Source organism: Mycteria americana, chromosome 1, assembly GCF_035582795.1.
Source record: "Mycteria americana isolate JAX WOST 10 ecotype Jacksonville Zoo and Gardens chromosome 1, USCA_MyAme_1.0, whole genome shotgun sequence".
Lineage (NCBI taxonomy): Eukaryota > Metazoa > Chordata > Aves > Ciconiiformes > Ciconiidae > Mycteria > Mycteria americana.
In genome coordinates this window covers 97478341-97491940 of record NC_134365.1, presented here as the reverse complement: position 1 = coordinate 97491940, position 13600 = coordinate 97478341, and the positions used below count along the sequence as shown (strand labels likewise).

Genomic DNA, 13600 nt, shown 5'->3' with positions numbered 1-13600 from the left:
AGAGCAACTTTAAGGCAAGGTCAATGCTGCAGAAAGGCCGATTACTTTTTGTGGTTCATCCTGGTTCCTAGGGGAAATGCTAGGAGCATTTCAGCATATTAACTCTTCTATGAGCCCCTACAGGTAACCAAGCTAAGTGGGAAGTATAAAAATTAAATAAAAACAGGGGTTTCAAAAGGCTGAGTGCTGAAGGAGTCAGGTGGCCTACCACGGAACAAAAGCTATTCAATAGGGATGCAACTACAGATGAAAAACAGCGGTGTGATGTGTGGATAATTTTCCCCCCCTTTGTTTCCACTGGAGCTAGAACCACGTCATGCCTGGCTGTTAAAGGAAGAGCCATGAATTTCTAAAGCAGTGGAAGGGTGTATACATTTAATATGACAACATTCAGGAGCCAGTCTTACAGCTGCTGCTGACAGCGCGGTGGGAACCTAGCACCTCTGAAGCAGTTCTTTACTGAGACCTGTCCTCATGCAGAAGAGTTCCCGCTACTGACGGTGAGAGGCCCCAGGTCACGCTGTTGCCACCCGCAGGCACAGGGCCGTTGGGGAACATGCTTACAAATCTAGCGTGACTTTGAAGGTACTTTGCAGAAAGTAACAGTTTGTCTTGCACCCCTACAAAAGTTTTGTCCTGAGGGCAGCATTTCTTGTCTGAGGTAAAGTGCCCTGCCTTACAGATGGTACCATCAGTAATGACTTACTCGGTGCTTTTAGATGTGTAGTAGCCCAAGTTCTTCTTGTCAAGGCCCTAAATTTTGCATGTGTCCAGGACTGTGTTAAACAAGCATCTGAGTAACAAAAATAAAGCACAGCCTAAGATACTTGCTAGTTTCGCCATCAGTCTTTACGCTACACTGCTGTATTTGGTGCCTGCAATTTTATATAGTGGAGGTTGGTGTACGTATGAACATGAAAGGCTACCACAGTTCTTTCACTAAAGCAAAGGCAGCATTATGATTTTATAACAAGCTACTGAGCGTCAGCCAACACTTCATATGCAATTACTGTGTTTACAAATTACGGAAAGCTGGGGGAGAAAAGAAGAGATAATTGTGTTTTTATTATGACTTGCATTACCTTAAATTAATACACTTGTACTACAAGGAAAACAAACATAGGTTCATGATGTCAAGTTTCAGCAGAGCTCTTGCTACAGAACCACAAACGCTTTATTTGTGCATCCGTCTCATCAGGAAATCCAATCCCAAGAGCCAAATTTAAGAACTAAGTCACAAGATTAGCAAAGGTTTTTAAGGTCTCACTATATGCCACTGAAAAAAATACATACTCTGATTGCTAGCTATGACAGTCACTGCCACTCTTGCCCATTCTTACCTAGCCTAAAGGGTAGCCGATATATATGTATCTATACCACAAAAAGTGTGCGCTGTAGAGTTTAAAGGTTTGCTTTGGTAACTAAATCTTGCTTGGGCACCCACCACTCCAGACTTTTAAATGGAAGTTCATAAACAGAAATTTAACACGCTATGTACAGACTTCAAGTGTAACAGTTCATGTTTCATGCTTTTAATTCTATGGATAACTATGCATCTACCCTGAGGCCATGGCTCCAAATTACTAAACACAAGTAGCTTTCCTAAGCAAGCAGTACATAGTTTTTAAGATGCCAATATAGCAAAATTAGAGAACGGTAGGAGATCCCTTCGTTAATAAAACCAGAAGAAATAAGGAAGGTGTTAACAGGATAAAGTAAAAAGCAAATTGTTAATTGTCCAATTTTTATGGTGTTCTAGTGTCTCTTGGCAGAGGAACTAGAAAAATTATGGTCACTTTAGAATGTAACCTTCCCTTCTGTAGCTTAAGGACAGAACTACTCAGCATTCCTCAATTTATTATTTTATAATAAATTAAAAAACCCCAGCCTCTTTTTGCAGAACACCTTTTAAGGCTACTAACTAGACAGATAAAGCGCCTTCTTGAAATTCTGTTGCTTCTCCAAACAGATGTATCTTCTTATGTTACAGCAGCCCAGAAGAAGTTCTAGTTACACCAGTGATTTCCAATAGTTTAAAACCTCAATTTGCCTCTTCAGGAAGCAGAAGCCGCCATTTTCTCAAAAGCTGACTTTTCCTCCGAGTCTCCTCACAACGAAAGCTGTGGTAAGGTCACCCCCAGCACACAGAACTCAGCACGGTCGCGTGACTTCGGACGAGGAGGTGCTCTACAAATCCGGCAGAGATCAAGCACATCAGGCCCGAATGCAGCTGTGGCTGCTGCCGTGGTGGCCACGTTAGGGCACGATCATTGGCTTTGACAAAGTCGGCCGAATACTGTAATCGGGAGTAAGCCCATGAAATTAACATAGCACCCATCAGCCACCTTACAGACAGGCTGGTTGGGTACTTCTTTCTGCTGATAAAATACACATTCTGAGAATCTGGACAGTGCACCTCCTACGCTTTAAAGGAATGAAATGCGGTGTGTAATGGGCTACACCCAGGATTGCCTGAAACACTGCCACTAGTAGGTGACTGCGCTGGTCTTTTGTTGGTGTTGGTTTTTTTTATTATTATCTTAATATAGTTAGCATTAGATGAGTTTGGATCCATTCACAACCCAGCAGGCTCAAAAGCAGCCTAGCTGCAGGGTAGCACAGAGAAGGTTACTGGATAACTACTTATATCTTCACCTAATGTTTTGAGTATTTTGCAAGCTGCCCAGGTGCTAAGTAAAGCTTTACTGCTAAGCAAGCATAAGCCTTCTGAGAAAAGTGCACAAGTTACATGGACAGACATTTCAACCACTGATAGGTATACATACCTTGCTATACTAAGCAGCTAAAGGTCTCAGCATATCTCCTGGAAGCACTTAAGATAGCTAAATCAGGCAATTTACCACAAGTTTTAGGATTCCCAAGTATTCTTAGAAAAAGAACATAAAAATAACTCCCCCCTCCCCAGACTATCTTCATGCAAAGACCACGACTATTGTAACAAAAGCCTAGAAGTTCTAGCTAACATTTGCTAATACTTTTCAGATCAGTTCTTTCCTGCAAGCGTCAGACATTAAACAGCAGCAGACACCCTTGTAGCTACAAGATCAAGCTTCTTAGGCACTCAGTCCTGAGTGGATTTAGGCCATCCTGATTGATTTTCTTCTGTGAAGGACTGAGAAGGAACAGAATTCATACATCAAGTGAGGCAGGATCTCTGCTCACCCTCAGCTGAGATCTAGAAGCCGTTGCAGTCTCTCACAAGGTCTAGGATTACATTTATTGACCATGATAAAGATAAATATAAGATAAATATAACTTTTGCTCTCTCACTTGCACAGAAGGTATTTCCTAGCGTGTCTACTGTTCTGCCTAGCAATGTTCTAAAGGATTTTGAAGTACCAGGAAATTCTGTTGAAATGAATGTCTACTTCAGCCAAAGATGTGGAAGACATTGTTGGTGGCAGGTTAACTAAAAAAGAATAGGTCTCAAAGTCATCCTCTTATTCTTACTCAAAGTTCCCTTTTGCTTTTTCCTAATACAAGTGGCCACGACAGTTATCAAGTAACTGGTAAGGAGCAAGATAAAATAGTTATTCACTGTGAATTACCACTATCTTAAAAGGATTTATTTTGACAAACGTAATGACATGTGATAAAAATAAGTGAAAAGTAAATGCTTCATTTTGCCTTGCCTAGTTCCCGTAATGCCCAAATCAGTTTTGGAAGTCCTGAAAGTCAGTTTTGAAAGTGTGTTTTGTTTTAAATAAACCAAAGATTTCTGCTATGGAAAAAAATAATGTATACGTTTTTATGTTACGTTTATAACAAGGCTTTTAAAGAAAATAGTTACAGGTATTCAACTGCATCAGACTTCAAAAGAAAAAAGATTACACATACAATACAAAAATACAAAAAAATATTTTTTAGAATTACAAACTCAAAAGTCTAAGTGGTCAGAGCTTTCCTAAAATTAAAAAAAAAAAAAAAAAACCAAAACCAAAAAACACTTCAAGATGCACTTTCCTTTCTGCACTCGCAGGTTCAACTTTAACATGAAGAAAGGTTTTAGAGGCAAGATGAAAACAATTAACATATACATACTGAATTCTACAACCAGTTCCAGGCTGAAATTAATTTAGTGCTCGACACTATCAGGTATTTGAGTTTAAAAAGAACCTTATGGTTGTTGTTGTTGTTGTTGTTGTTGGGGGAAGGGGGGAGGACTGCTGTTGATAACTTTTTGGTTAACCAGTTCTGCTAGTAAAATGTTTTAAAAACATGCAATCTGAATTAGACTGAAATTTAGACAGTCCTTACTAGGTTTGAAATCCTACAGCACTGTTCTGCAGTATGAAAGCTAGGAAATTAAACTGACCAGACTAACGTCATTGTTGAAAATTACTGCAAAAGGCAGACAGGTAGGAAAAGGTAGAGTTTTATTTCTGAAACTGACACTTGTTAGAAGCATTAGGACTGCAAATACAGTATTCTTTATCCTGATAGTGTCCACTGCGGTTACAGGCATCAAGGCATTTTGTTTTAAATGGCAAGACAGGGAAAGTGCATCTTAAGATTTTTCATACTTAAGCAGTGAGTTACCGATTTTTGGTGTGGCTTTTATTCCTTCTAGACATAGTAAAGAAAAATATTTCAACCAAATGTGAAGCTTAATGTACATTAGCTTGTCTTTTTGGTGGTGGCTTTTGTGTACCACAAGGAAATGCTAACAAGCACTACTCAAGGCTAATGATTTAAGAGGAGCACACTGAAAATACTGATTTACCTTTGTAGTGAATATTCTTTACAGACTGTATCTAATATACAGACAAGGCCCATTCCCTTAAGATGAAACAGGCCGCAGAAGGTTACACATCCTACATGAAGTTCTAAACAAAATTAGAGCTAAGTTACCAGAGCCACTCAGAGCAACATAATTCCTAGTTTGCAGAGACTTAACAAAAGGTGATTGCAGGGAGGAAAAAAATCCAGGTTCTTATTATTTCCTGCATAAGTTTACATTCAAATTAATAGTCCAGTAACACTTCTAGCACAAGACAATGCTCACTTTCTTTAGCAGTATTCCTAGGAGTCAACTGTTTCTCCTGTTATGAAGAGGGAGCCAGAAGTGAGAATGCCAGAGCATTCAATGTTAACCTGATTAAAGAGACAGTAACCTTTTTCATCCACCTTAATCGCTGACAAAAAAAAAAAAAAATCTTAAAAAGGTACCACTCCAATTTCTTTATTATCTGTAACCTTTTGAAACTAATCACATGGAACTACAAAATTAGCAAATGCCTTGAAATCTGTATACAAAACATAAATTACCTCTAATTTCAAACTCAGTTATTAGTGTACCACTCAAAATCTTAAAAAAGTGGCTCCAAAGATAGTCTTATACCATTCTTAAAAAAGGAAACTGTTCCTTTAACGTTACACCCTCCCCTCCCCCCAAACACCCAACTCTCAATCCACATCATTTAGTTATTTTCTTGGTCATGGACATTTCCAAGATGAGATTTTATATTTCGTTCCCATAGCTTCTGGTTGTCAGAAAAACCATGCTTTCCTTTATTGAAGGAATTTGGTCCTGCTGAGGTTGGTGTATCCCTGTGAAAAGTAAAACAAGATCAGTTGAGAAAGTCAGTTCAACTATAGTAGTTTGTGCAACATGACACTGAAAACACCAATTTCAAGCCCAACCTGCTGCCAGAAACTACCACACATTTCTTTTTTCCCCATTACATCCGGAGTCCTCACAATTAGCAACTGTAAGCTGGCCACAGAACTGATCTCTCTGTAGCACATCAAGACAGAGGGATGAGATGGGGCAGCAGAGGATCTGGGTGTGGTAGGAACTGCTGCCAGCTGTGAAGAATTTATTGCAAGGGCTACAAAACTGAGGATCCAAATTTGCTACTGGAGAAAAAAAAACACTGAACAGTAGTGAGCCTCCAGGTGACTGGCTTTAAAAGCAGCCTATCATGATAAACATCTTTAAAATATATATACTCAAAATTAATCCCTAACTTAAGTGCAGCCTCCTCTGAAAGTGTCCCTATTTATTTTAGCATCGGCCCAATATTCAAATTTGTGACAAGCAGGAGAATTATATGTATTTGTTTTAAAAGTAAACAAGCTGTTCTTTGTCTCTCTGAAAGAGATGATTCTCATCTTCCCCTTGCATGGGAGTTTAGAAATCTGAGTAGACTCCCCTACTTCAGGGCACTTTATAACATGGAGAACGAGAAATATACAAAGTTCAGCAGCAAGCACCTACTAACTTTCTGAGAAGAAAGCTAGCTTCTATTTAATATAGAATCAATTTCTTCCTCAGAAATAAGGCGGCAAATAAGATTCAAAGTGCAAATGTAAATGTACTACTTTTAACGTACCACTGAAACATTAGAAAATACCTGTATTAAAATTTTCTTGTTTCTGGAGAAAAAATTTTTGAACCTATTCTATCTTCCTATATTTCTAAACCATCTGCAAGATCTGACCAGTGCTCGAGAAGGTATTCTCACACACTCACCCTTCTCCAAACCATAGTTAAAAGCTGACCTACCTTCCAATGTTCTTCATGCGCATCTTGGCTTCTGGAGGCATTTCTTCTGGTTCACTCTACAGAGAGAAAGGAGGTTAGAGTGTGGCTGGCCACTATCTTTTGAACATTTCAAATGCCTGACAGGATAAAGTATGAACTACAGCCCTACAGGAAAGCGAAGTGACTTAAGACAAAACAGAAGTTCTACAAGGTTATAGAAAGAAATAGAAATTCCTTAGTTCATCTCTGTGTAAGATGGAGCAGTAACAGAACCATAAACTATTTAGCAAACCAGAAGAAGCACAACTTTTCTTTGCCTCCCCTTTATCAAGCCCAGAGAAAGCAACCATTAATTCAAATTATGTTCTACATCTCATTTTCAGGGAGAAGTTATCAGCACTTTAATAATTTCTTGAACCAACACTGAGCTACAAAGTTGTACATTCTTAAACAGAAACACAAGAGATGTTTCTACTTTGAAAATCCCTGACATTTATGTAAAGACCTTTAAATGACCCACTCTCTCTGCCTAACTCCAACCCACAATGGTACTTTAAGTTGTGCTGATCACTAGCTTATTACTCACATCTTCATCTTCATTGAAAGCTGCTGCTACAGAAAGGGTTTTTGGAGCAAGGGTTGGAACAGGCTCTTTAGGCTTCTGAAAAAGACCAAATGCACAAGTAAAGTAAGTCTACTAACTCAAAAAAGCTACCCTTGGTATTTTAAATATTTTGGTGAAATGAAGTCAAACGTCTTCACTGAAATGGGCAATGAGGGGGAAAAAGTGGTTTTGTTTGCATCAAGCAGATAAAGGTTTGTCTCTAATAAAAAAGGAAAACGGCTGATCATTTGTGCATGATATAGTCTGAAAAGCAAGTCGAGCCCTCTCATATTACAATTCCCCACAAGCAAGTCTTAACTTTCTAGCACACTGCAGGGGTATGCAGCCACTGGTGCATGACATGAACAATTAAATCAGAACCTGAACAAGTTGTGGTATTCAAAATTTTACTATGTCACTGTTTCCATTATTCTTTTGGGGTATTCTTATCCAGCAATGCCAGGAAGATGAATATGTTTATTTTCTTGTCTTTTAACAACGTAATAGCTTTGTAACTTAAAACAATTTAATACTTTTTAACTAACATCAGTGTGCATCACACAGTCCGATTAATATAAGGCTCCTTTAAAAAGTATTATTTTGATTTCCAATAAATACCTTCCTCTATTTAAAGTGTAAGAAGCTATCAAACTTACAACCGTTACATGTAATACAGTAGAGATATCGAAAGTAACTTCGAAACCACTAAGAAAGCATTGAGTCATCAGTAACAGTCTGATTTAGATAATTGGTAGTACTGTAGAAGCAATCATATACAGTGCTTCCTCCATTTTGATTTTATTGGTGATTATTTCATACACAGTTTCGAAGCCGGTACTGCAGCAGAGTCCTTATGCGACTGCCTACAGCCATTCCTCACCAGTAGTGTACAACATATAAATATTCTGCCATTTTTTACAGCATCAGCTCCACAGGAATGGGTAACGTACTAAGGGAGTAAAAATTACTAAAAAGAAACAGGATAAGTTTCAGCACTGTCCAATCTGGTGCACTGTCAGTCACCCACTAAATTCAGCGAGTCAGAAATCCTGAGCCAAATTTATTGCCACTGGAAGTATCTTTCTACATGAGAAATCAGAGCTTGCTAGTGGCTCAGAGAAGGCAGCTTTGTCAATTTTTCTGAAGTCTGAGCTGACCTGACTGCATTTATACCCTAGAATGCTGCCAGCCCACATCTCCCTCCCATCTCAAAATAACAGAGCACTCTTTTCATCTTTTGCAGATCTGTAAAATGCTGGCATTGCAGGTGCAAGTCTTTCATGATTACAGTTTGAAATTAATCCAGACAAGAATTTATAATGTATCCATCGATGTATCCATCCTAGGGGTATGTGGGAAGTGTAAATGAACGGTATTAAATAGAGGCAGCATCTGGCTTGTCCTTGCCCAAGCTAGTAGAGGACTACTTTGGTAGTAAAGAGAAGGATCAGATTCACATCTGAACAAGCACAAGGATACTTTGTACTGGACGATAAAGGGGATCAGAATTCTTAGGAACCTATGTAATAAAGCCTCATCTCTTGCATATAGTATAAATGAATCATACTGACCTTGCAAGGAACAGACAAAGTCATTGAAAAATACACTATAGTTCCCCACGCTAAAATAAGATCTTTGGAATGGAAGACGACCTATTAAGCCATCTAGGAGAGTACTTGCTTTCTTGTAGCTTTAAGCATCCTATGCAATGAAGCTCCCAGCACTCATTTCAAAGTAGCCTGAACAGTTTAACAAGTCTGCTCATTTCCCTCAGGAAATTATTCCAGACTTATCAAATCTCATTACAAAATTATTCTGTATGTTCAAAGATCTACAGTTCATTTCAATCAAGTCTTATGCTTCCTGAGACAACTGACCTGGTATTAATCACCTTGAAGTACTTACACATGCATGACTAGCTAGCCCTGCAATGCTTTCGTAAACTTTATCCAAGTTACCCACACATAATTCAAGGCTTTCCTTCTGCAAGAAAGCCTCCCCAAAGTACTTCCCCCTTTGCATCCCTTCCCTTAAAATTAAAGGCCCTCAGACAACTTACATTTGCTCCTAGTTTGATGGATATTGCAGATGCCTTCTTTGCTGTCTGACTGCCTATGGAAAATCCAAACTTGGACATTTTGGCAGGAGCAGGCTTTGTGGTGAAGTCTTCAGCTTCTTCATTAGCTGCCCGTTTCTCTGCGCTGCGACTCGAACTTTCTCCTCCATTACTGGAAGAAACAGTCTTAGTTTTCACAGGTTTTTCTGCCTCTTCTTCAGGTCCTGGTGAAGTCGAAACAACTTACCAAGATGAGCTATTTTTACTGAGCAGACTGATGGGAGCAGCAACCTCAAAAAGCATTATACTTTGGGTGCAACAGGTAACGTGTTTTTAGTGACAGCAGTTTCCACCAATGTACATTTAGTGGACAGCAAAACACAAAGAGGAGAAGAAACTGCAAGCACTCCACTACTTGTAAAGAACTTCTTGTGTATGAGCCAGGAAAACAATCTTGAAGCACCATCTCTTTATTTAGTATGGAAGTCAAAGTTCATGTAGTAAATTAAATGCAGATGACTAAATCTTTTTAGGGTTTAAGTTGCCATAGATAAGCTTTCATAATTGGAATCCCAATTCCAAATCTAGAGTAGATAATCTAAGTTAAAATTAATTCTACTAAATTTCTACACAAACATGTCCATGCCAGTCTCTAGGCTTGTCTGGCACAACTCTAAAATCATGGAAGTGACTACAGTGAGGCCGGCTGTCTCAATCATGTTTCAAGTCACTGCTTGTCCGCATCTCATCTGTAATAAATCTGCCAAGCTCTGCTTGAGGAAGGAATCAGCACTAGAAAAACATATATATAGATTTCATCTTCTCTGGTTTTGTATAAAGTCATGGAAAACATAGCAGCCGAACAATGATCCACAGAGAAAAAACACTCAAATCACATTTTCATTCCTATACAGTCAGCTTCTTCATCTACACCAAGACACAAAGGTGTCCTTGGAAAACTCATACTGAACATAGTAAATGCTTCAGCAAAAATACATTTCTCTGCTGCTGCAATAAGTAAATCACTGCAGTAGCAGAAGGAAAAAAAAACAAATCCATGCATTGAGGAATAGACAGGAAAGTGCTCATACTATCAGCCTAAGAAAAACTGGAGCTAGCACCAGTTCCTCATTATATCAAGTGGAGAACATGACCCTTCACGCACAGCAAATTCAGACCATCAGGGGAGAAAGCTCTTCACACTGCTCTCTAACAGCAAAAAGCTGTTAAGAGAGATAGAGCAATGGGAGAGAAGCTAGTCTGAAGTGGGGGTCAACAAGATCATAGCTCTGAGAAAAAAAGGAAGCAAACAATATCAGGAGAAAGAAAAACTAGGGACACCATCTCTATATATTTTTCTGCTATTTCCCAAAACATAAGCAGCAGAATATACCCTTTCTACCCCATGCTTCTAGCTATCAAGATAATAAGTGATTGTAACAAAAGCAGATTTATTATTCACCTTAGGAAACATGGCAGATCACAAAAAAAAAACCCAAAAAACCCCAACTTTAATCAATTTCACTCTATTAAAAAATGGTAGTCTGCACAACTAGAAATTTGACCCACAAAGTACAGATATAAAAGTGACAACCAAAGGAGGAAAGAGAAACAAGCAAAGTTTACACAAGTGACCTTGGGTACTGACTGCTGTCTTAGCACAGTTTTCCAAACAGCAGTCTGCAAGACTATGAGAAGCTCTTAACAGCTAGTCCACAAAATAACATTAAACAGAATATTCAATTACAAGTCCAGTCTACGTACACTATAGACTGTAAGGTGATTCAGGGGTAGGTAGAAGATTCATTGGCCTTAAAAGTGTTGCAACGATGGGCCTAAAAGTCTTCTTTTTCATAAGATACAAAATCCACAGCAGTCCAAATCTCAGGGCACACTGGACTAGTCCAGGTTCCTAAGCTAATGCTAGCTTGAAGCTAATTACACTGCAGCTTACTTCTTTGCGAATTCTAGAATATTGCTAAGCACAAGACAAAGCCTAACACAATCTATCCATGTTTTCTCACCAAAATATTAGATAGCTTCTCTCTCAAAACTAGCTCCTATCACGACTGCATTCTGAATGTTATTTCTACTAGGCTCCACTTAGGACAAACTGTAGACTGCTGAAAGAAATAGCTTCCTTACAAAAACTCTTACTTGCTGAAGGAGCTAAAAAGGGCATAGGACAACTGGGATAGGTGGGGAGGGAGCTGTTGTGGTGTTCTATTTCTGCAGTAAACAGTTAGAAATGCAGACATATATTACCCATTAAACAGGTCTCTCCCATCTCCCATGCCAATGCATATATACTTTTCAAGACATTACGGCTTCTGTATTATTTCCTAGAGATCTCAAGGAGGTCATACTTCACCTACAGAAAGCACCAGTAGTATTTGGAACACTAGCCTGACCAGTACTCTTTTCATGGATCACAGTAACAAAAAGCTTTCCTACTTCACAGATGAGTTTTCCTCTTGAGGATCAACAAGCTATGTAAGTGGACAACTTTCACTGTCTAGGAGGTTTAAGTGACAAGACTGACAGTGCTAATTGCACAGCTTTTCAGGAACTCTTGCCCCGGGGAGTGCGACCATTGGTGGTGGTGGGAACAAACCAGTCACAACTAAGTTAACTTTAAGGTAAACCCCACTGATCTTGGCAAAAGCTAAAGACTCGAAAATGCTTTCAAAAATCATCAGGGAGTAACTATCCTTCCTTAGGACCAATGTACCACCACTCATTAAGATCATGTGCTAGCACACCAAATGGTACACATGACAGTACGTATAACTGACATACTGATGCTGTCCAGTTACTGTATTACTAAAACAAAAACAAAACACAACACAACCAACCAAAAAAAACCCAACAGGGAACCAAGAGTCAAGGAACTACCTAAAATCAGGTATTACTGTTCATATTTTAGTGATTATCAGAAATAACATTCACTGCTGAGGCTATCCTAGGTGGTTTACAAACTTGATTTAATCTTTCAACAGATCAAAGAAATGCCCTCTGCCTACAGATATACTTAAACAAAAAAAACAGGAAAGGGAAGCTTTATCTTTGCAAAGACACTGTCTTCTCAATTTTAAGTTGGGGAAAAAAGAAGGAAAGAAACATATGATTAAAAATTTTAGGAGAACTGATAATAAGTAGTACAGAAGATGACAGGAATGTCCAGTCATAATATAAATAATATAAAACCAAACAGAAAACTTGCAAATTGCTGCCAAGCAAAAAAACCAGGATGCTTAAAACGGCAGATAAGGAGTATTCACTGTACCCATTTTTAAAAGGTACCACAGCTGTTAAAAGCTAATTTTTAAGGCATTTTCTTCATCCTTGCCGGCAGCAACAGTCAAATTTCTCTCAATACACGGCAGAACTATTCCGTATATTTTTTACGGAGAGAGAAATAACGCATTTACGTGCACAAGGAGAAGCAGTTAGATTTTTAAAAAAGCTCCTTTGTAAGGCTGACGCTAACCCTCTGGCGTGAGGACAGCAGGCCCAGACCTCGGCCTCTCCTCCAGCGCAGCCCACTCAGGCCCGGGCCGCCCCCTCTCCCCGCAGGGCCGGGCACGGCACCGCACGGCCCGGCCCAGGCCTGCCCGGCGGGGGCGGCACCCCTGGACCCCCCCACCCCTGGGGGACCGGCCCGGGCCCCCTGCCCACCCCGCAGCTACGCGGTGAGAGGCGCTACATGTTCACCTCCTCCGGGCTGCGGCCGCTTCGCCTTCTCCCCCTCAGCTCTGCCGTCCGCCATTTTCCCCCGCCTCCGCCTCCCGCGCCGCGCATGCGCCCCGTCCCGCCGCGGCTCTTCTACCCCTCGGGCCTCCCCCGACCATAGAGAGAGCGCGGGCGGAGGCCAGAGCGGCCAGGCCGGCCCCGCCTTCCACGGCGCAGCGGGAATGACGCAGACGGAAGCTTTGCTCTCCGAGCCGGCTAGGAGGGCGGGAAAGCTTCGAGTGACACTGCTCTGACGCACTTCCGGGAGCAGGCCCAGGAGGGAAGGCCGAGCGATGCGGCGCTGCGCACGCGGCCACGCTGCGCACGTCGGAACCGCTTCCCTCCCGCGGGGGGGGTGGTGGTGGTGGGGGGCTGGAGGCTCAACGTCACACTGCCGCCCCCCCCGCATCCGTGACATCACATGCAGAACCCCGGCGTCACTGGTGTTCAGAAAAACCCCGTCTGGGTGCAGCGCTGGCAGCTGCCATGCTCACTGGCATCCCCCCCCACCCCCTCGCTCGTGGTTTAAAAATCATCTTCCTCGTTTCACCAGCATGAGCTGAAGCGAGCAATGACGTCATTTTTTTTCCTCCCCAAAGCAAAAACCAGTTCACAGATCAGAAGAGGCTGTTTTCATGGAGAAAGAGCAAATAAGAGGAGGCACACCCCAGCAGCGCGTGGCTCTGCGTTGTCTCTTCCT

At 40.8% G+C, this 13600-nt stretch overlaps 1 protein-coding gene across 2 annotated transcripts; it reads right to left on the bottom strand.

Annotated features, from left to right (window-relative positions):
* Positions 1 to 1038: 1038 nt before the first annotated feature.
* Positions 1039 to 13000, bottom strand: PCNP (PEST proteolytic signal containing nuclear protein). 2 transcript variants are annotated; one of them, XM_075514483.1, is made up of 5 exons: positions 9416 to 9895; positions 9172 to 9340; positions 7095 to 7169; positions 6530 to 6585; positions 1039 to 5571 (listed from the first exon to the last, which is right to left on the bottom strand). In XM_075514483.1, the coding sequence occupies exons 1-5, from the start codon at positions 9469 to 9471 to the stop codon at positions 5442 to 5444; spliced, it is 486 nt and encodes a 161-aa protein (XP_075370598.1). In that variant the 5' UTR covers positions 9472 to 9895; the 3' UTR covers positions 1039 to 5441. The 2 variants fall into 2 exon arrangements, with proteins under 2 accessions (XP_075370598.1, XP_075370589.1); XM_075514474.1 differs by lacking the exon at positions 9416 to 9895 and adding an exon at positions 12883 to 13000 and having other exon boundaries at positions 1043 to 5571; positions 9172 to 9392.
* Positions 13001 to 13600: the final 600 nt, after the last annotated feature.